At 37.6% G+C, this 23981-nt stretch overlaps 1 protein-coding gene across 2 annotated transcripts in view; it reads left to right on the top strand.

Moving 5' to 3' along the window:
* STK26 (serine/threonine kinase 26) overlaps positions 1–23981 on the top strand; it is a gene marked incomplete at its 3' end in the record, with an annotated part of 34319 nt that overhangs the window by 4624 nt on the left and 5714 nt on the right. For both annotated transcript variants that reach the window (XM_080352436.1, XM_080352437.1), the window contains exons 3-7: positions 11674–11904; positions 18793–18849; positions 20481–20589; positions 20683–20840; positions 23313–23498. In XM_080352436.1, the coding sequence (XP_080208562.1) occupies positions 11674–11904; positions 18793–18849; positions 20481–20589; positions 20683–20840; positions 23313–23498 (741 nt within the window). The remainder of the gene's footprint in view (positions 1–11673; positions 11905–18792; positions 18850–20480; positions 20590–20682; positions 20841–23312; positions 23499–23981) is intronic.

Raw genomic sequence — 23981 nt, 5'->3', positions numbered from 1 at the left:
TTTTATTTTTGAATTGGTCTTTTTCATAGAGCTAGAAAAAAATACATTTTTTTCTTAAAATTAGTGCACCTGTAAAAATGGGCTCTTCATATATGGTGCCTAAAATTAGTCTGGAAGTATGTCAGATTTCTAGTAAACTTTAGGCATTGTAATTACAAAAATATGACTTCTGTTAAGAGCAAGCAGTCTGTTACTATCCAATACTTTAGAGGGTGGGCATTAAAGGAACTTGAACATTTGAAGGAAGATCCATTCAAGGATCTGTTATTCTTCTCCTAGGAACTGGGCTGTATCCTGGTGCTTCTACAGTCAATTTGAAAAGACTTTAAACTTGTATTATTTAGAGAGATAACTTAAAGGGAACTGGAAAGTCTAGCATTTGTAGGACATCAGGAGACTTTGGCAGTGCCTAGAAAACAGGGATTTCTTATGGTTAAGCTAGGATGGACTCCAGTGTTTCGGTGATAAATACCTTGTCCAATTTCAGTTCCTTCGGTTGTACTTTGAGCCACAGTGCAGGCAGACTGCATGAAGAGAGTATTTTAAGACCTGTGGAGAACATGCCTCTTTGCTACTTGAAGCAGATATGTATCAAAATATTTGTGGAATTCAACACTGCGGTTGTTCCTTTCCTGGTCGTGCTTGATGTACAAGCTGTATCACACCTAATAGCAGCCTGCTAACTCAGCTCGGGCTTTATTAGCTGAACTTGGTTCTTCCATCTTGTGCATTGTGATAAGTTACTCTGATGACAAAGAAAAGTAGGGCTCAGTCATACTTGTACTGTCTTGTGTTATCAAAGGAAGAGGATAGAGTGAGCTCTGGAACGGGTTGAATGCATGGTAGCTGTGTAGATATAATCACCTGGAATTCAGCAGATGCTTTTTCAGGCTTAGAAGAAAAAAATCCACGACAGTCTTTATACTAGTGGTTTTTGTGCAGATTTTACAGTTTTGTACACGTGTTAAGTGCACTGGCCTGGAATTCAGAGGCAAATCTGCTGAAGCTGCAGAGAGCACATAAAACAAACTCAACTCTTCTTACCTAAATCTCTCTGCTGTTCTGTACCATCATATACGGTCAGTTTTGAGCATAGTATAATTTCCCCCAAAAGATAAAAACTTTACAGCTGAAAACGGACTTTTAACTTAAAAAAAAAAAAAAAAGAAAAAGTAATGGTTACTTTCTTCTATAGTATTTTTTCTTCTGTTGAATTCAACATTGAAACTATTCATGCTGGCTGTTTCTGAATTCCAGTGTCTCAGCTGTACAAGTTCCGATGAAAGTTGTATTTTTCTTTTCTCCTTTTCCTCAAAAAGGACACTATATAACAATAGCTCAGTCATATATTGCAATTTGCTGTTAAAAAGTGAAACAAAAGTTTTATTTAGATGCTTATTTTGAGGGGAAGATTATTTCTTTATAGGTAGTAACTTTGTGGCACACCATGAAGAATGTATGCGACTGAATGTGCCTCTGCAGCAATATTCATCCTATGAGGCCTATGGAACATCTTAGTGAAGGCAGGCAAGCGTATATTACCCTCAGTTTTCATTATTTTCAGTGTCCTGAAAATGCAGTTTTCAATCATCTCCAAAAGTGAAAGGATGAATTTTAAATCTGTTAGTTAAAGTATCACTTGTTTGCTCTTTGATGATTACCTTCAGATTTAAGAAAGAGTCATGAACTCTGAAAAGTGATAAGAGACTCTTGTTTTGTCTTTCATTCATTCTTAGGGACTGAATTTAATAATTGACAGGAGAGTTCAATATCAGGGAGATGGGGTTGGAGATGAACACTACAGAGTTGGTTTTGAAATCCTTCTGTAACAAATAACTTTCTGGCATGCTGTAATTAGTGGCTACCTGTATGTTATCTTTGAAGAAATTAAGAGTTGGTGAGGTATCTATCATGTCAGGAGTCACTGTTGCAAATCATGCCTATTTCTTTCTAACTTACAATAACTGAAAATCAAATTCCTTCCTAATACTGCCTCACCACTTTTTACTCTATTTAAAGAACTGTCATTTGTTCTTTAGATTTAAACTTCTAGCAGTTCTTCTAGAACAAGTCTGTTCTGTTGATTAGATGAGGATCACTAAGCATACTCCTTAGCTCTGAAGGAGACACTTACATCGCCTGGGAAGGGTGCCCATCAGTGATATTCACTGAAATCTATTCTGCCAGAGGAATTGCTAGCCAGATAAATCGGGCAAAAAGAACTCAATCAGAGAAATGGTTGATAAAGGGTCTGACAAGGTAACAGTAGCTCACCAGTCTCATTCTTCCTCATATCTTGTGCCTGTGATTTTGCAGAGATAGTCTGTACTGATTAGGTCCATGACTTCAGTTTAGGTCTTTCTTTATGAAGGAAGCTTTGAAGAACTACGTAGAAGTGTGAAGCCAAGTTTGTCTTGCCAAAATCTGTGTTTGAATGGTCTTGATTGAGGCACTGTATCTGGAAAAGCTTTGTGGCGTGATCTGTCTTGTTTCTTCATGAATTCTGTGTGCATCGATGAAGGACAACAAGGAATGAGGAATGTTGGTTGTCTGCATGTTTCGCACTTGAGCTGTGGAAGGGGGTTTCAGAGCCCAGGGTGGCTTCACTATTTTCATGAACCAGATGTGAAGAGCTGTGTGTTCTGTCCTGGAGAATGTTGTGTGTTTGTTTGTGTGGGTTGGTTTGTTTGTTTGTTTTGGTGGTGGTGGTGTTTTTCCCCCTCTTTTTTTTTTTTTTTTAACCTTCCTATTTCCCCCCTGCTCCCCAAACTCTTGCAGGCTTTCCTTGGAGCTGGCTGCTGTTATATGTTCTGAATATTTTAATAACCTAGACTGGGGCGAAGGATCAGAGAGTGTCTATGCCTTGCTAGACGTCAAGCTGTATTTCAATGCAGGCTTCTGTGTTGGGAGTGAATGCAGAATAATAGAAACACTCTACAGCTTGAAATGACCGTAAGTGTTGTAAAGTGCCTAAAATGTAAAACGCTGAATTAAAAAGATTGATCTTCTACTGATGTAAATAAGTTAAAAACATATAGATAATTATGAGGGGAGCAAGATGATTTTGCTGTTGATCCCTCACCTAGGAAGGTGTTATCTGGCAACCAGTCATAGCAAGAACATTTTTACATTCCTGCAGAGCTTTATTCTAGCCTAGTTGGCAAGAATAATCTGATTTTTTTTCTTTCAGGGTGTTTCTCTTTCTACCCTCCCCCTTCCCCTCGCCTTTTATGTAATGAAGTGCCTTGCCATGCTATGAATGAGCTGCAAAGTAGTTGAAAAAGGAGTTTCCTGAAATGGGCAGGTTGGTTCTGGCAGGGTAGGTTTCTTGCTTCCTTTGTAGCTCATTTTGGAGTTGTATTTCTGGTTTTTCATTATGTGCTTCTTGTAGCTTCAGGTCCAGTATGACTGATATGATCAAGGGCCAATATTCAAGGCAGTACAGCTTGCAAGCTTGTGGTCGTCTACTGTTGGGGAGAGGACAGAAATCTAGGATTCTTGTAGACTGGTGTGTTTGTCTTCCTTTCTTGAAACAGTCTCTACCAAAGCTAAAGGACTGGTGTGATGTACTCTAACCTGCTTGGGCTTTGTTGCAGATAATGATTATGCCTGGAGACTTATCTGTGGTGAATACACTTATGGCCTGCTCTTTAACCCACACTGTGTTTCAGAGCCATCCTTTTTCAACTAGTGTTTTTTTGCCTTGCTTTAATTTTAATTTTGTTTAGCCTGAAAATAGGTAATGACTACTTCAGTGGAGAGATTTAACGAAGATACGTGTTAAACTTGAGGTCTTGTGGCTGCTTTCTCATGTATGCACTGACAAGTTAAAAAGCTGGATTTTGTTGTTATTTTTGCTCTAGCTGGATTATAGTATGAGTTTAATCTTGTTTACAGGAGGAAAATCTGTGTATCAAGTTTTAACTTGCACAGAGAAGAATACTAAATGGCTTCTAAGATAGAGCAGTGAGGAGGCCTGTAAAATTATGTAGCAGTTGCCATTTAGCTGTAGATACCGAACCTCTAGATATTGGGAAAATGATCCAGATGCTGTAATGATACGGTTTCTAGCTGGCAGGGTTTTGACGTAGATGTTGCTTTAAATGGGTGTGGCAAAAATGAAAAAACTTGTGTACTGATAAGCAGGCTGCTTGCTGAAAGGAAAGGCGTACTGCTAAAAGTAGACTGCAGTCCATAAATGGTTATTTTTCCATATTCCTATTAGATGTGGCTTTTGTAATCGCTCTGCAGATTACGTTTTTCAAAGCAGTTCATAAAATAGACTACAAATGTTCTTCAGCAATGAGAAATTGCAGTAGTCTTCTGGCTCCTGACATGTAGTTCAGGGGTGCAGGTAGGTAGTTCATTGAGGTGGGTTAATTGCCCATTCACCGGTCGCTTGTCCTGCACTGCTCAACAAGGGAGATGAAATGTGTTTTGAAAGATCAGCTTGTTGAACTGTAATAAATGCGGAACAGTTTGAACACTTTGTGATACCAGAACCTGTTGATTTCTTGAGCTGACTTCTGTCTCCATCTAAGGGTGTCCATCCTTCTAGTTATAGAGCATTCAGCTCTTACGTGTTTCTCAAATCATAGTAAAGACCTGGCCACATAATTTGTGTCCCCCTTCCTCCTTAATTCCTCTGACTCTTTTGGCAGGCCATGCTCCTCAGAGGTGTGGGCAGATTGAAGGATATGTAGCTGTATGCAGTGGTTTGAGGATACTTTTTTTAAAGATACTAGATAGTTAGAAGGTACTGATACATAGAATGGAAGCTAAGTGGGACTCCATTTGAAACGTAAGGACATTCAGTTACAGAGAAGCTCACTTGTAGGAGAAATTTCTCTTTATGTTTCCTTTCCTCGATGCAGAATACTCTTCATAAATAATTGATGTAATTTTTTAAAATCACCTTTGTCAAAGAGCTCATCTTTGGAAGATGCGTTGTTATTCTTACTTTTAACTTGTTTATGCTGTTTCCTAAGCTGCTTCATGTTGTGTTACCAAAGTGAAAGAATGGCTAAGAATAGAGGAAGTGAGTTCAGTGGTTTCCATTTTCGGCACAACATAAAATTGACAGCTTGCATCTGCCACAGGTCAGAGATACTTTGAAGATGAAAATGATTCTTTCCTTAAAAATCTGAGAATGGGTGGGTTTGAATGCTGATTTTAAGGTTTGATAGTCATTGAATTTTCAAGCAGCTCACCTTATGGCTGACTTCCTGAAAACCAAGCCACATGGGGTTTTGGTGCTTATTTTTGCTTGTGTTTTATATTGAAGTTCTCCACGTCCTCACTAAAAATGGCAATGCGTCTTTTCAGATAAGGGAGGTATTTCATAAAGGATGTCATAGAGGACAGGTCCCATTTAAGGACAGCAAAGCTCAGATCTAGTTTTTGCTACCTACTGTGTAGATAAGCTTGATAATGTAAAAGTTTGATACTATATAAAATCAAAGTTGTTTTGTTGTTAAATGAATTTTTTTCTTCAACATGTATTATAAAGTTCCAGTAAATATAATGAAGTATCTATGATCCTGATGTTTGAGTCTTGAACAGGACTGCGGGGTAGCAATCTGAGATTAGTTACATGCAAAAGTCGCTGAGAAGCAAGAGTGTGTGTACAAGACGGGAAAAAAAAGACATTTACAGGTACCACCCTTGTTTTGAATGTCTGCAGGTTCATTTCTTTCCAATTCTTTATAAGTACTAATGGATCTGCACCTGTTCCTTCATTAACTTCAAACTATTTAAATTTTTATGTACACACACACACACCCACCTATGGCACTGTTTGTGTTAATAATTTTAATGGTAATAGAATTTTAAAATAAAATCGGCAGGAGGAGGTGGAGAGGAGCTCCAGGAATTAAAATCTATCACTACCTGTGGTGGCTTTGTTGTAAAGAACTGAAATGTTCCTTATGCAGGTAAAATACGGAAATACATATAATGTATGTGCATATATACTGTTATATAATAGGTTATGCATGGTGTATGATTAATATATATGTAATATCTGAGACAGAATGCAGATAGTGTAGGGAAAGATATTCAACCAGATTTACCAGTCTTACTCCCTCTTAATTTAATTTTTTTGGGAATTCTGAAAAGAAGAAAAAACTTAGAAGTGCTTCATTATCTGAGAACAGATAAATCCATGAGTGCAATGATTACTACGATTTCAATGTGTTGCACCCAGATGCAGTATTTTTTAAAAGTCAGAAAAATGCTGAGAATAGATGAAATGTCTTAACTTTTAGTCTTTCTTCTATTGACTTTCAAGTGTCTTTTAAACTCATTGTATTCCAGATATCCATTCTTAAGACAATAAAAGGTATCTTGGAGATTTTGCAGATAATAAACTAAGCCTCATAATTGCTCTTTAATTTTATTATTAACTGTAATTCAGCCAGTGGAACTTAAGAGAAATGGTGCATTCCATGCTGGCTTCAGCAACAAAGTTGGCGTACAGTTCTGATCTGGCATTTTAATACTGATGTAACCGTGAGGCTGCACAACAAATTAATTACTGGTGAGGTTTTTGGTTTAGTTTTGTTTTGTTTTAGATGTTTTGCCGTAACATAACCTTCTTTTCCTCAACCTTTCTGCAAGATAACTCCTCTCATTATAGTATACCTCTGACTTCTTCCTGGCTATGAAGATCAGGTTTTACATGATCATTCTGCTTTAGTGAGCAATTGCTTGAAATTACAGTCTTGTAAACACACAGATAATAGTGTTGGCTTCCGGAGATACCAGTATGTGTTCGGGTGCTATAGGAGTGTACAAGTAGACACTCTAGTCTTCTACCATTCTTTTATAAAATCTTTGGAGCTAGTTATTGCATTTTCATCTAAGAGGTGTTTGAGTGATGCCTCCCAATGTAGGTGAGCTATTCTGTAACACTGCTACAATTATAAGGAAACTTCTGTCCCAAATAAAGCCCAGGAGATGCTTGAAAATCCAGATAGTGTAACAGCATCTCTGGATCAGATTTTAGACATACTCTTAAGACAACAAGATATGTGTTCTCACATGGACAGAAGAAATCTCACAAGACTATGTTAAATTATTTGCTTTGGGAGACCTAGAGGATCCTAGTTTTGGTTGTGTTAGATACAAGACATTAGTTCAGTCTTTGGCCAAGATTCTTTGAAGCTTTGTTTTCTCATTCAGTTGTACTCATTACCCTTTAATGAAATTCATTAACAAATCTTCTAAGCAGACCTGTTTCTGTGAAAGATCCGTCCTGTACTGACAGATCCTGAAGCAGTCTGACAGATTATCTCTTCTAATTTGGTGTATGTCATTAGATGTCTTCATAATCTTGGAAGTTAGATATTCAGTGTGCTTTAACTTCGTTTCAAAGGAAGAACAATTTAGAGAACAGGTATGTGAAAGGGTTGGAGGTGGGTAGGTGAGTCAGCCAGTCAGTCTTGTAGCAGAATACAGCCAGGACACTGCTGTGTAGCTGTGTTTATTGAAATCAAAAGAAAATGCTTAAATAAGCCATAAGGGCAGAATACTTGATGCAGCTACTGCAAGTATGCTGGCAAAAATTATGCTGTAGTGTTTTTTATATGGGGCTTCTGAGCAGGTGTTTGGGTGAGATGACCTCCTGAGGTCCCTTCCAAGCTGAATTATGCTATGATCCTGTGACTCCATACGCGTACATATGTATGTGTATAAACACATACAGTAATGGCACATGGTTGGATAAGAGAGAAGGAGAGATTTTACTGAACACTAGAGCAGGCTGTGCAGTGGTGCTGGACTGGTGACATGGGGATGTGCTGGGCTTCCTAAGCTACCAAGAGGGCTTGTGTTGTCACGCTAGTGCTGGTACTATTACTCACGCTGGCTGGATTGAAATTGCCATGTGAATGTGCCTGTGCTTGTTATACTTGTTGCTGCTCTTTTTTTTTTACTTTTCCTCTGTAGAAACATGCTTAAGGAGGAGATGAGGAGTAGATTCTCTTCCTGATTTGTCCACTTGTAGGTGTTATCTTCAGAGAGGTGATGACAGAGTCCATACACTGTCTATTGTGTTGTTACCATTTGCTTCCCAACAGACATGACTCCCCATAGAAACCGGTATTTATTTTTAAGAAAACAACAATTATTCATGCAGGCAACTTTCAAAACTTCTAAACAGTTTTTCAATGAAAGATCTGTGAAAGAACAGGGAATAACAAATGGTTGTTTTGCTTAAGAGTGTTATTAGTGTTAGAAATTTTAATTTTTATCATATTAGAAGCTTAACTGGCAGCTCTGCTGCAAAAATTCATTGGTATATATTTGAGTATATATACTCACATTTATATAAAATATATATCCATCCTTTTCTATACCAGGAGAGGGAGAATAAGCATTACTGCATTATGTAAGTTTATGTTTGTTTAAAAACCAGTCTTTTAAAGTTTTTTGGTTTTTATTAGTTGTAGAAAAACATTCCTGTAGAACAATAGTCTGAAAGACAAGGAAACTAAGAAACGTAAAGGCAAGTTTGTTTCAAAATGCAGTCTTTGTTCTAAGGCCGTGTTTTAAGTTATGTAGCATTCTAAGTTTGAAACCCTTCCAAAGGACATTATCTCAGGATTAACCATAGTTGGTCAGAAATATTTGCTCTTATCCTGGAGTGTCCTGCAGTCCCTTGTCAGCCTCGGTGGATAACAGAAGCTGTAGAGCTGACTTTGCTCGCTGTGAGAGGGTTTTCTCAGGATAGGATGACGTGGCTCCTTCCTGTAGTAGTGCCACACAGTTTGTTCTCCTAGGGATGCCCCTCTGTTCCCAGGGATGTACAGGGAGTTCTGCAGTGTCGGGAGGTCCAGCCGTGCCTGATCCAGCACTCCCATGGAATGGAGTTAGGAGCTGTTGGAAGCTAAAATAGCCTGTAAAGCTCTGATTGACCTGAGGTAGCTTGGATGAGAGGGTTTGGAGGCCTGGCTTGTTTTGTTGGTGACTGTTAAGTGGGTGGATAGGATTGAACAATGTGCATTTCCACTAAGGAGCCCAGAGGAATTTTCTGCTTAAGGTTTCTCCCCAAGCAAAACCCAAGTGTTGCCCTTTGAGTTCATCAAACATTTGTGAAGGGTTGGATTAGCTGTGCCTGTGATTAAATTGCTTTTCTTTTGTCCCTCTGGAAGTGTTTAACAGGTTTCATCTCAAATCAACAGTAGCTGTTAGTTAATATGAATGACTCCCAGAATCCCAGGCTCAAAGTGTGTCTCAAAATGAAGCTATTATTTCTGAAGATGTTATTTCAAGTTAATGTAAAGTTTTGCTAATCCCCTCTCATAGTTGTTTCTTGGGGAGATGGTGTGGTGGTGTTCATTGTTTATTACAAATGAAGAACTATCAGTTAATTATACCTTATTGCAAGTAGTGCTGTAGTTCAGGAACGCGTTACATTGCTAGATAAAGGACAGTTCTGCAGCTTAACCAGCAGTAGGGAAAGGCTGGGTGGCAGTTGCTGCTGCTTCTGTCACACCTGTCCCTAAAATTGATTTTTTGAAATGCATCTGAAACCAGATTTTTAAATTCAGGTGTTTTTTTTTAATTATTATTATTTTAGTCTTAGTGATTAAAAGGTGGCAGGAACTGATACAGTAGTGTATGGTAATATGGCTGTCTTTGGACAGTTTAAAGATTTACGGTTTGTTTGGGTTTGATGTTTCTTCGTCTCACTAAAAGCTTTATGAATACCTGAAGCCTTCAGTAATTTTTCTTTCCCAATTTTACATTAGCTGTCCCAGATTTAAGACCAAATAGTACTCATCTTTTCTCATTTGCTTTGATATAGATTTGTTAATCTTTTAGTTTTTCCACTCGTTCTGTCAACAGAAGAAAATACAAATTATTTTGCCTAATTATGTCTCTGAAGGTGTTGGGCGTGTTTGTTTTTAGTGGAGCAGAATAGCAGGGAGCCCATTCTAGACAAAGGGGAAATTCCTTTTTCTTATTGCTTTAATGTGCTGCTCAGGAACAGCAGTGTTTCTTGTATATTTGTGCAGTCTAAAAATGCAGCTCCACAGATCAGCATGAATCTGCCGTACTACTTCATGTTCCCTCCTCTTCTGATAGCACAAATGACAGCCTGGTATATATGAGCAGTGAACTGATTCCACTGAAAATAAGCCTGACAAGTCATATGGTTAACTCTTAGCTAAATCTGTTTCCTGATTCATCTCATCATATTGTGGAATAAATTGAATACATTTGGACTCAGTGATCCTGAGGGTCTCTTCCAGCTGAAATGATTCTATGAAATTTTGGTTGTGGTAGAAGAAGCGACAATAAGGGCCCTGTAAGGAAATGAGACTGTCCATTTTGGACTAGGTTCAAGTAGTAATGTATTTTTTCTCCCAGTACAGATTTTTGCATCCATTTGCAAAAACACCAGTGTAAAGATGTTTTCTGGAGCTTCATGTTGATACCTGAGTATTTTGTTATGTAGAGTAATCTGTGCCTTGGGTTGCATGTCAGCTTTTGTCACTTTTGCTGTTTCTGAGTTTTGGGGTGCTAGAAAGATCTAAAGCAGAGCATCTCTTTCATATTATATGTTGCTATGGGGTCAGAGGGCTTTTTGAAGCAGATGTTTCTGTACAATGAGTTGCCCAATTCTGGCGGCAGTAATGTGTTTAATTCTGTTGTTCTGCAAAGCATGGGCTGTTCCCTTAGCAAGTCTGTCTTACCTATTAAAACCAATTTTCGGTAAACTTTCTTACTGTGGTCTGAAGTTTTGTGTTCTTAAACTGTGGGGCAAGTCATCTGTGTGCTTCAGAAGTCCCTACTGTGGTTTTTGGATACACAAGGTTCTCTAAGCAGCCATGTAGTATGCTACATGGGGAAAATAAGAGTGTACTTCCTTTTTGTTTCCCACATGGCTACTTGAATGGAGCTGAGAAATTCAAAACATTTGTGTAATAATCAGTCTGCTGATCTTAAGAGTAGTTCATCAACAGAGATTCCAAGCCAGGTGTCCTCATGCTCCCCTTTTTAAGACATGCTTGGGTAACACCAGCCAGTTGTGATCAGTACCCCCGTTTCAGGACTCTGCTCCAGCCTTCTTACTCCTCCTTTGACCATCCCTCAGTCCTTTTTGCTCTACTTTCTGTCAGCTCTCTTAGTTGAAGACACTTGATCTTATCAGATCTCAGAATCTGATGGCAAATACCGGGTAGCGTGGTCCTCTCACAACCAGTTCCGCACTTGGTAGGATGCTTCGTCTGCCAAGGCTGTTGGCCAGGTAGCAGGCGCAGCCTTTTCTTTCTGCCTGGGTGATGATGTGAGTGCTTCTGTGCCGGTAGCTGCATTCCCCACCCTTCTGAATTACTGCATAGATAGGATTAATTTTAAGAACAACTCTGTTATTTCATTTTAAAAAGGTTGTTATGTTGGGAAGTGAAGTGAGGTTTGTACCCGACTTCTTCCCTGGTGAGGCTCATTCACCTTTGACACAATTGCATAATGCATTTTCTGTAACTAATAGCTGAATTAGAAGTTAGCGTGCAGGAAATAAATTTATCTGATGCGAGCCTTGTAGTGATAAGAAATCTGGATTATGTGCTTCTTGGGACGTAATGAGGGCTGATAACTTGAAGGTTATTAGGTAACTCATGTATCTTTTTTTGGTTTTGTTTTTTTCTTCTTTTCTTTCTTTTCTAGAACCACAGAGCAGACCCAGAAGAGCTGTTCACAAAACTGGAACGCATTGGGAAAGGCTCCTTTGGTGAAGTCTTTAAAGGAATTGATAATCGGACACAGCAAGTGGTTGCTATAAAAATCATAGACCTTGAGGAAGCAGAAGATGAAATAGAAGATATACAGCAAGAGATAACTGTTTTAAGTCAGTGTGATAGTCCTTATGTAACAAAATACTACGGATCATATTTAAAGGTAATGTATAGTATTGCACCAACATTTGCTAGCGCTCAGTTGTTTTGAATGCTGCTAGGAAAAAAGTCTAAAATCGAGGAAGATTTATCATGCCAACTTGACCATTTTCAGTAGGTTTTGGGGGTTTTTTTTTGAGCAGAGCTTTTAACTTTGTTTTGCTCCTTTTGCTGCTTGCTCTTTGAGGCTGGAATTTTCACAAAATTGCTAGAGAATGAATGGAGTTGATAGAGGATTCCTTTTGATATTGCTGTTGGGACCTGGTTTTCTCTCCTCCCTCCACAATCCATAGCACAATCTTGTGGCCTTCCTAGGGAAGAAGAAAATACCTTCATAGCTATACAAACAAAAACCTTTCCCTCGTATGGGAAGAAATGCTGAACTGTGTAGAGATGTGTTAGTAATTATGCGGCGTATCAGGCCTGAGACGAAGTAAAACTGACATCAGCAGAGTTATGTAACCACTCTGTGAAATGTTATCTAAGGCGTAATTTAAAAACAAACAAACAAAAACGAAAACCTACAGAAATCCAAAATGTTGAGTAAGTCTTTTGAACTGGAAGAGCTGTCCAGGTATAGTCACCTTAAATATTGCTTAAATGATCTGCAGTGCATACATGTTTTGGATTATTTTAAAAAAGAAAAAATCTTTGAATAAAAGCTGAAGTGTTAACCATAGTTAGAGCTATCTTGAATGTCTGAGGTTTTTTGTTTGCTTGCGGGTTTTTTTGTTTGGTTGGTTTGGGGCTTTGTTTGTTGTTGTGTTGGGTTTTGGTTTGTTTGTTTGTTTCTGGCTCCTTAAGGCATAGTGGGGGTTTTGACATGATTCTAAAGACAGATCTCTGAGAAACATTCCTGTATCACGCTTGTATCTTTCAGTGATACTACAAATTATTTGCAGAATTTATTTAGTACAGTTCTTTGTAGATTTGGCTTTTTTCATCTTTAAATTGCCAAAGTATTCAATTTTTTTTTATATTTCAATGCTAAGTGGGTTAGTTAATTTTCTGTACTCCAAATATGAACTCTCATTTTGACCAAGACAAGGCAGCTATGGTGGCTTTGCTATTTGCTTAGTTACTCAACACTCTGTGGGTTCTTCTTCTGAAGTGAACATACAAGTTGTCACTCGTGTCCCATCTTTCCTTCTCTTTACTGGGCTCCATCAGTGGGAGTTTTTCGTTTGTTTGTTGTTGAGTGATAATGCTCAGAGGTGTAGTAGAATTTACTTTCCTGTACCGTAGTGTATTACAACAAGCTGGTTCTTCTCAAGATAACTTTGGATTCAGCTAGAAATGTTCCCCTGGAGCCGTGCACAAGTGGTACTGCAGATCCAGACACGATCAGTCTTTTTTATGGTCCTTTATTTGTGATGAGCTCAGTCCTAAGTATTATCCTCCTGGGTATCATCATTTTAACTTCGTGTTGTAAAAGCCCAATTGTTTGCCCTTAAGTACAAAGAGGTCAATGTAAATCTTGGAAGGTGTTTTTGCTTGGAAAAGTGTTTTATTAAATTTGAGAACTAAACAGCAATTTCAGCAGCTTTAAATGGGGAAATGAAAACTTTGATTTGCTGGGGGGTTGTTTTGTTTGGTTTTGTTTGGGTTTTTGTTTCTTTGTTGTTTTTTGAGGGGTGGCTGGAAAAAGCTTTTATAGGTCATGGACTGAACAAGAAAATAGTACTTTCATTATTTACAGCAACATAGGTACTGAAAGCAAAAAGGGTATTGTAAACCTGCATCACAGCAGTTTGTCTTTGGCCTTGTTGTGCAAGTCTTCACTTTCACCCCTTTTCTTAGATTTGTAACTGTAGTTATTCTATCAGTGCTATAAAACTTTCAACTTCTGATTAGATTTTTTTTTTCTTTTAAAAAATTCCTGCCAAATCCAAGGTCATGTTAATGCTGCAGTGCTCTCCTCATCTCCTCACCACTGTTAGGAGTTCTTTCCATTTCTGTTCTACATGGATACGTTTTGAAAGATTAATGCTGACCTCCTGTTTACTTTTCACACTTGTAATATTTTAGGGGAAGGAAAATTCCTGTGTGTAGAGCTTGGGAAGGTGTTTGCGGAATTTTGGTTACTTTCCCATTCCTTTAAGAAATTCTTCTTAAAACAACCTACCAAACAAACAAACATAAAAACCCAACCTAAAATATGGTTCACAGGAATGTTTTTCATCCTAGACTAGCGTGATAGGTAGTTATGCTGATTGCTGTTCCCCAAGCAAATTAATCAAAATGTTCACAAATAAAGGATTACTTTTAGTTCTGTAGTTAAAAATAAATAAAATTACTGTGTAAGTAGTATCTACATTTTTCTTAGGCTAGATTTATTCTAGATACTGATACTAGATCTTTCAGCTTCGGATTCCTTAGGTGAAAGAGTGTATTAGCCTTATTAAATGTGCAAAGAATCTTTTATGCTGCCTTTTCATTTTACTAATAACAGGTATTTTGAGAGTTCTATCTGCTTTTTTTCTTTTACTTAATTGTTATAGCTTTTAACGTTTTATGAGCTGTTACTCTGAGAATGGCTGTCAGCCGAAGTATTTAGCTGTGCAGGATTTCATTCAGGATTTATTTTCTCTCTGTACTGTAGACATCTCTTGGAAGTGGTGAAATAGGTACAGTTGTGTACCAAATGACTGTGTAATTAAAGGTTAAAGAACACTGAGGTAAATTGTGAAAATAAAGACATCTTACTTCTTACAAAGCCAAGTCCTAGGCTGCAGAGATGAATAGCAGTTTCCTATGAATATGACTGGTAGAAAAATCACATTAAAAGTGGTCCCATAGGTTTGTTGGTGCATACTTAGTTTTATGTATAAGGATCACTGAAAATATTCCTAGAAATACCTTTTAAGGTAGTGGCTAAAAAGAGCATAAGCATACAGTAGATAGAAGGTATTTCAAAGTTTAAGAGAGTTTTCTTTTTCCCTTTGCATCTTCATTTACAGGAAAACAAAACTTTGGAGTCAGCCTGCCATCTTTCATATCATGCCTATGGAATAGAAATAATTTGCTAACATATATTAATCATACATGCAGTTTTCTCTGAAGCTCTAGGAATGGTATTAGAAATGTTTCTGAGTTTTGCACAGTTTAAATCAAAAGAGACTTCATATTTTCCTGACAGTAACAAAGCAAACCCTCAGTGCGAAATCATTCAGGTTGCCTATAACGCTTTATTGATATTTTTTCAGTTGAGTAATCTAGATATGATTTAAATCTTTAAATACTAGAAAATTTGATAGTTTTTACTTTAGAGAAACTGCAGCTGTGACCATGTGTTGGCTTCAGGTTTTTCGTGTGCACCTCAGTTCATCCAATTGAACTGTAATGAACATCTTCTGTTGTAACTTATTCTTGGTTTTTGAACCAATTTTAATTTGAATAAGCAGATTATTCTTGTCATCAGTATGTAGTTTGTTTTTTACTCTGGTAAGATAACATATTTGATAATTAAAAGTTGTTTGTGACTAAAACACGAAATAAGATACATTAACTGTGGGGGCTTTTTAATTGCAAGCATTTCTGATGAGAGACTTGATTTTAGTGCAGTCTGTTCCTGTTCCGCAGCTTTCCCGTTTCCTGGTGCCACGGGATGTGAGTCCAGCCCCGTGGCCCAGGCCGGGAGCAGCTCTGTGCAGGCTCCCCCTGAAGCTCCTGCTGCTGAAAAGGAGACGGGAACAGTGTCTTTATTTCAATTACTTGACTTACTGATTTGTAACTTAGCTCAGCTGATGCCATGTAAGATACTCTTCTGTTCCGCAGCCTGGCTGTGCATTGGCTACAGCTTGTTCATCTGACTTGTAAATGTCCCTTTATATTTTTTACCTAGCAGCGCAGTGTTATTTGTCTGTTATCAGATAATTTATGCTTTAAAAACCTCATCATTGATACAAAATGTCAAGGTCTCCCTCCTTTGAGGTTCTTGAGATAAAGCTGATGCCAGCTTTTAGTTATTGTGACACACGAAAATGTAAAACCCCCATATCTTTGTAATGTAGAGTACTACCTGTATGTCTTGAATTTTGGAGTCTGAATTGGAGCTTCAAATTGAATTAATCTTAGAGTTTAGGTGTTAGTATTTCTTTTTCTTAAATTTTAATTTGGTATCTGGCAAGATCAGTAGTGTTTTTTGAACGTATTGGTAGGTGATGTACAAGCATCTATAAAGTCAAAGAAGGCACCATAATAAACACATCCGTGTACAGTAGTAAAATATTTTACCTTTATATTGTGTCTTTTACAAATGCATGTAAAATTGTATAGTACAGTCTTACAGCTGTATTAATGAAACTTTTGCAGCTGTTAGATAACTTAAATCCTGATGCACATGTCTGTAGATTTTTGTATTTGTGGTACGTCAGGATCTAAATTTGTCTCCCTATCCCGTATTGCACTTTGATTGCAATTAATATCACTTCTCAATAAATAAAACATCGGTTGGGGAGGGTACCCTTGAAAGTGATAGTGCAGAGCAGCACTGCAGCCTGAGTTACGTTAGAAAGCGAAAATGAGTGTTTTCCTCAAGCCTACTGGCTTGTCACAATGTATTACGGCCTTACCAGTCCAGGCAAGAAAAAGATTAAAGATATTAAAAGTCACTATCGTACTGCTGTGTTTCTGTTACGCAAATTTGTGAAGCTTGATGAAATAATTGAGCTGAACTTTCCATCTGATTCCACGGAGATACATCTACTCTTGGTGACTGAAATTTTGTGATTGTTTTCCCTATTTGTGCCATCTAGCTGAAGAGTTATGTCTATCCTTGTAACTACTGCAGCCTCCTGAGCTCGCTCTTTTCTTTTGCAAATCAAAGCAAGCCTGAAGTTATTCTCAGTTTTTCAGCTTTCAATGTGGAGAATTTCTATAGTAGCATCCAGGGACTTCCATCAAAATGGTACAGCACTTTGTGCAGCAAAGCTTTGAGGCTATCTACAGATGCTGCTTGTTCCACGTTGTCTATTTATACTTGTTTGACCTAAAATAGCTAGGAAAAAGGTTGTTCATGCCTGGCAAGAAAATATCCACACCCGGTTACAGTGGATAGTAGCAATTTCTTTGAGACATTATTTCAGAAACACAGTGCTTATTCATTTTCACCCTATACTGTTTTCAAGTAATAGTCAAATCCTCCAGACATGTCCGGTAACCACAATGTTTGCCTTAAACTGGAGTTCCTTGCAGGTCTTCTCAGCTGACAAAGTTGGGCTTTATAAAAACCGCTAAAATTAGCCAGCCCTTCCCTGCTGATCTCATAATATTGGAATAGACTCTCATAAATGGTGTGTTTTTTAAATTCAGTATAAATCTAATAGAGCACGCTTTGTTAAGGTAATTGGATGTGGTGCCTTCAGAAACTGCACCTTTATTTGCTTGTTGAGTTTTCTTTAGATTTCTGTCAGTAGTCAGGCAATAGGGTAGGCAAGCATACAATGTGGAATGCAAGAGGCTTTGAAAAGTACTTCTGCCATAAGCTTATGCTCTCTATAAGGAACTAGCACTGGTAAATATTTGTTGGAGACTTAAATAGCTTACATGGTACTTCACCAGGTCTGGTTCACTTTAATATTTTTAATAACTGCTTTTTTGTTTTAAATAAAGAAATGTTTTTATTCACGGAATTCCTTAGATTAGTAGCCCATAGGTTAATATTTGTGTTTATTCTGAAAAGTGAGGGGACTCTGACAAGTAAATAGCAGAAGATCCAAGTTTTGAAATGTGCAGTCTGTAGGTCTGATACCAAATCTTTCCAATTTTGTTTATACGAACCAGCCACATTTTGTAGCTACTTACCAAGGGCAAAGTCAGCATCTAGAAATCAGTGTTAGAAGCATTTGTCAGGTCTAGTATTCTGGTAGTTGAGACATCTCCATAAAGCAAGCACAGAAACTCATGTGTTCCCAGAGGTTGAGTTCAAATAGCATATAGTGAAGGAGTATTATGAACTTGCAATATTACTAGAAAGGATAAAACCTCACAACCGAAGATAGGTGTTTTAAGACATACTTGAAATTGAACTATATTGCTCCTGTCTTTGACCTTTTAATGGCCAATTTCGAACCTCTGATCTGAAAACTTCAGAAACCGGAACATTTTTGTAGGGTTCCAAGTGTGGCAGTGCCATTTCTCCGGGTTGGTGGTTGTACCTCGAAACAGGAGCTGCCCCTGTGGCACCAGGGACATGTTGTGGTAGGATGCGAATCCTTGGGTACAAGCATATTCAAGGGCTGTCAGTTCTTCCTATTTGCTGGATCTGACAACTTAAGTTGGAGCTTGCGGACTTGTTAGATACACGCTTGGCACAGTTACCATGTAGGTGAAGAGACACCTGGCAGCTGCCTCCATTAGGCTTTAAATTTCTATTGTCTTTGAAGTGTGTTTATGCTCACTCTCTCACTCAGAAGTAATTTAAGTTCTGAGTATTTTCCTCAGATGAAAAGAATGGTAGACATTACAAGAAAGCTTCCTGCTGAAATTGTAATGCTTATATATCACAAATGGCTGGAATTAGTAATTCTAGTGCAAAGAGAGTCATGTAAGAACTACAGGCTTACATTAAAACACTTAGTTTAAACTTAAACCATCATCAAATCACTTTTTTCTCCAAGTTCCATTCCTTTAGGTGGAATCATTTTAGTGGAAAATGATTAGTGATGGGGGAGTTTTTTGTTGCTTTTTTACATATGGAAGTCAAACTTCCGTTGAGGTTTAGACATCTTGCACAGGGACTGTGTGATCATTCTACAAGAAGTAATCACATGTAACTTGGTGGTTAATGGGACTCTGCGTTTGCATTCTCCTAACAGTATGCTGGTAGTCTATTGCAATACTTTTTTTATGGCAGCCTTGGACTTCTGACGACTCATGCTTTCCTTTACAGGGCACAAAACTATGGATAATAATGGAATACTTGGGTGGAGGGTCAGCTTTGGATCTTGTAAGTATATGGTTGGTTTTTTTATAAGTACTAGTGAGCCTTGTTTCACTGCACTTTCATATCTCTTTATAAAATATGAAGACCGCTGATACTGCATCACTGCTACATTGTAATACTCAAAAAAATGCAGATTTGAATGGAAGTTCTGTTATATTCTGTTTATATTGGTTTGTTTGTTTGTTTTTACTGTTTATCTGTAAGCATCAGGAAGCATCCATTTATTCTCAGACAAATGTAAGGCAATTTTTTGTAGTATGAGAAGAAATATTGTTTTTACAACACATGGTGGGGTTTTTTGGGTTTCGAGTCATCTGTCTGTCCCCTCTCCCCAGTAAAATATTCATTAAACTTGAATTAAAAAAATGTTTCCTTTGGGATTGGGTCTTTGAATGATGGAAGTGTGTGCCCACAGAGAACAGTTAATTTTAACTGGTTAAAAGGTGTTGGGTTTTCCATTTTCAGTTAAGCATGAAAGTGTGTTTTACTCAAGATTCATGAAGGCTGTAGGTTAGAGAGTACAAGAGCACGGTCCCCTGGATGTGGATGTGGTTTCCCCACACATTCAGTACAGCTCAGAGACCCACCCTTTCCTGTCAGATAACTCAGGCTTTGTTTGTGTCATTCTGAAGGAAAAACATCATGTCTTCAATATTACAGAATGATGCTGGTTATATATTGGCTAACAGCGGTCCTGCCTGCAAGAGCTGAAGTATATTCACAAATGTATTTAAACTTCTGTATGAAATTACATCCCATCAACGCAACTACAGGAATGCCAAAGCATAGTAATTATGTGTAGCATATAGTAGTTTATAGCTCTGGAACTCAGTCCTTTTGAGAAAGGAGCTGTGAGATACTTACTCTTTAACATTTTTGAGTAATTGATAGTCTTGTGTGGAGTGCCAGAAATAGTGAAATAGCTTTTACTGGTGACAATTGAAATCACTGACCTTTAGAAGAAAAAAAATTCAAGATTTGCCTCACTTTACCATACCAAAATTTCGGGATGTTCTCTGTTTCAGTGCCATGATCTTGGTTTTTTGTTTTTGTTTTTAATAGCAGAACCACCTACCTTATTTGCTTCTGGTTTATTTACATAGCTTTCTAATATGCAAAGTTTACAATTATTATATGCTAGCAGCTTTATAGTAGCGGTTTATGTTCTTGATGCAAAAGCAAGTGTGAAATCAAAAATGCTATACGGAGAAAAAAAATACATCATTAAATTATTAAAACAGTAAATAGAGTAGATTAAGAAACTCAGTTTATTTCAAAAGAAGTTAAAGTGCAAAATTCAGTCTGCTCTGTTTGCTGTCTATAGGAAACTGAATTTGCGGAATGTTAGTTGTAGCTTTTCATGTGCATTGTGTGCTGAGGGGAGCGCATACTGTATACGTTAGAGTAGAAAAGTAACAGCATTTTCAGTCTTCTATCCGTAGAGAAGATGTGAAGGTGATCATTCCAATGGCACCTATTTCTGATAAAATGTTGACACACTTCATTGAATATTTCATGAATTTTTGTTAGCTCTTAACTTTAAAAAAAAGTTTCAAGTTTAAGATTTAATATGAAAAACAAGGTAAAAATTAACCTCAAGACTGAAATTATTTTAATGTGTCTTTTCTCTAAAGCTCCGTGCTGGCCCATTTGATGAGTTCCAGATTGCGACCATGCTAAAGGAAATCTTGAAAGGTCTTGACTACCTACACTCAGAGAAGAAAATTCACAGGGATATAAAAGGTGCATAACTTTTTAAATGCTACTTTGTTAAAGCCTTTAAAAATCATAAGAGCAGCATTCTAATTTAGGTGTTATGTTATTTCCCCTTGGTAGCTGCCAATGTCTTGTTGTCAGAACAAGGCGATGTTAAGCTTGCTGATTTTGGAGTCGCTGGGCAGCTGACAGACACACAAATTAAGAGGAATACCTTTGTTGGAACTCCGTTTTGGATGGCCCCTGAAGTTATTCAGCAGTCAGCGTATGATTCAAAAGTAAGTATGAGAGTAGAATACCTTTTCTTTATATCTGTAGATCCAATGGAAATGACTTTGATTTTTCTCCTTTTGTCTCATATCATTATGGAGAAAAAAACAGATTTCAAATTACAGGGCTTCAAACAATAAAATTAAAACTACAATTGTTGTACAGCAGTTACATGTCACTGTACTCTCACGCAAAACCTATGCAAACTCACCAAACAGACTAAAGCTTTCATGTTAAGATTCTTTCAGAGAAACTCCCTGGATGCTTTCAGTGTTCTGGGTTCATTGGTTCATTTGTTTTTAATTTCAATTCCATGTTTTGCATTTAATTCAAACAGTAACAAAGCTCTCGCAAATTAGAATGCCACCAGAACTTATCAGTTTGTTTTCTCAGATTTTTATAAACAGCTCTGGATATAATTTCTTTTATAGTATTTCTGAGGACCCTGTGTCATACTGAAGATTTTAGCACAGGTGACTGACTTTGAGGAGGGAGGAAAAAAGTAACTTGAACTACAGCTGTGGTAACATTATGGTACCTCGCATGTTTCTTTGCCATGAGAGCTGTTGATGGATGACTAATTGCAAAGGAGAGTTTCCTTCTGTGAACTAGCCATAGAACAAGAGACTTCCTTCGTGTTGTTCTGAGAGTTGGGAACTGCTGTTAGAAATGATAAGGAGGGGACAATCCCCTCTTTTCCCCTGTCTCTGCCCACCATCCAACCTAGAGCATGTGCTTACTGAAATGGCAGTGTGCTTTGGTGCTGCCATTGGACTTTCTGCGCTCTGTGACCTTAAATAGGAGTAAGAAATCTAAAAACCTTGATATATGCAGAGTAATATTTTCCTACTGGTTCTTCTCAAATAGTAAATATGTAACTATACTTGTGATGTGCACATAAATGAAAGACTGTTGAATATCTGAGATGTCCTGAAGACATTCACGCTCCGGGAGACTTTCCCAGGATCATTCAGGCTTGAAGGAACTTGTGTACATGTCACAAGGGTTCTGGCTAATAAAAGGAGTATGTTGTAGTTCTCAGGTTTAGGGTTTCAGTGGTGCAACTCTAATGTACTCCTTAGGGCATTTTAGAAAAGCTTCTACCCTGCTTTAAAAATGTGTGCCGTCCAGTCGAAGAGAGAGTAATTCTTCTTTTCCTGTGTACAAATCCAGCTGTATCACCTCTTCGTTTATGTTCTCCCACCAACCTGATCTTTTGCCTTTCATATCTCCTCAATATGTTGCAAGAGCAATGCGCTCTCTCTTTTCTTTCTATGCCAAAAGTGTGGTGGGAAAGCAAAGAAGATGCAAGCCTTCGGTAGGACAGATGAAGGGTTTTAGACTTCAATTTCTAGGCTATTACCGATGAATATTTTGGCTTCTGGACTGAATTTTAGCCTTGCTTCCTCTATCCTACTTCAAAATGACTGAAAATAAGATAGAAATACATACATTTTTGTAGTGACAGAGATTTACAAGTCACATCTCTTCTTTTGAATTTTACTCCAATATACAATTGTTGGTTGTGATTTTTCAGTAATAAACAATGAACTAGTTTAATTCTTCAATATTAAATACAAATATTAATTCTTACAAATAGGACAAGAATAATGGAGAGATGCAGATAGTAACCCTTGTTTACTCTGTAGGCAGCTTCGGTTTATGACTTCTGTGCCAAGTGTAGTCAACTATTCCAACCATTTTTTATTGAGAAACACCTTTAGTGACCTTAAAAGCTATTGTAACTCATCTAAAAAGATGCAAGTAATGTATATTTCACTTGGGAAAAATCACTAAATTGGTAAAGAATTCTCTAGTTCATAAGATATTTCGATACAAAGAATTTGTTTACAGTGCTTACCTTTAGCTAATATAAATACCAATTCATTATTCTTCAGAAACTTACACTGTGAACTTGGTGTTTCAGGTCTAACTACTTGTTGATAGTTTTGTAGCTAAATTCATCAAACAGTCTGTTGAGAAAGAAATGAAGTGATCACCCGCTGGATTTGATTGAAGTCTCTGCCTTTTTTCTTTAGAGTAGAGGTGTCAGACAAGGCTGAACACCTCAGTGCATCTACAGCTTAAAAAGTAACATCAGCAGCAGTTCTGCTGTCTAAACAAAATCTGAATTAGACATAGGAGATTTGTGGTGGTTTGTAATTCATTATAGAGAAAAAAAAATCAAAGGAAGAGCAATGTTTCTGAAGCTGTTTCCAAAAGCATTTGTATTCAGGTGCACGTTTAACTAGCTGACAGTGTGCAACCGAAGTGATGTTGTAGATGTTTGTCATTAAAGACTGATTAAGTTAGTCAGGTCTTTGGGAATTGTAGCCTTCATGTATTAGAAAGGAATCTTTGTGCACAATCTACTTAGACTCAAATTAGTTTTATTATATAGATGCAGTATATGTCATTATTTCAGTTATTAAATACTTAGCCCTTAATTTTGTACTAAGAGCAACTTTTTCCTTTTTCAGGCTGACATCTGGTCACTGGGAATCACTGCTATTGAACTAGCCAAAGGGGAGCCTCCCAACTCTGATATGCATCCGATGAGAGTTCTGTTTCTCATTCCGAAAAACAATCCTCCGACTTTATTAGGAGAATTCAGTAAACCTTTTAAAGAATTCATTGATGCTTGTCTGAACAAGGATCCAACATTTGTGAGTAGATATGTGTGTGTGTGTGCATGTAGATGTTTTAGTTTTGTTTTTTACGCTCTCTCATGCTTGCAAACCATTTTGCTGGTGTAGTGCACCATAACTGATTGAAATCATTTTAGAGACCATACTTTCCACTGTTAATAGTAGCGGTGTTTTTAATAGCTATGTCTCCGTCCTAGTCCCTTTTGTTCAAAATACTGAAAGGGAGAGGGGGAATGCTGAAAGAAGTGATGGTGCTGGAGGCAGCTTCTTAAAATGCACTCAAGCCCAGGATAATGCCAGAGAGAAGCTTTGACAGAAGACAGAATCTTAGGTCTTTTTCTCTAGCAGAACTCTTACTGTCTGGCTGAATTCTGCTTACAAGGAAATGTTGCATTGGAGAATTTTGATTAGTCATTTTCCTGGGTGTGTACCTTCTAGCATACAAGGACAAGCAGTATAGTCTTTGTGTGACTTGGTCATATTTTTAGAGCGCTCGTAAAT

The sequence above is a fragment of the Nesoenas mayeri genome (assembly GCF_963082525.1).
Source record: "Nesoenas mayeri genome assembly, chromosome: 13".
Classification (NCBI taxonomy): Eukaryota; Metazoa; Chordata; class Aves; order Columbiformes; family Columbidae; genus Nesoenas; species Nesoenas mayeri.
Note: the sequence above shows the minus strand (reverse complement) of the source record. Positions and strands in the feature narration are given on the sequence as shown.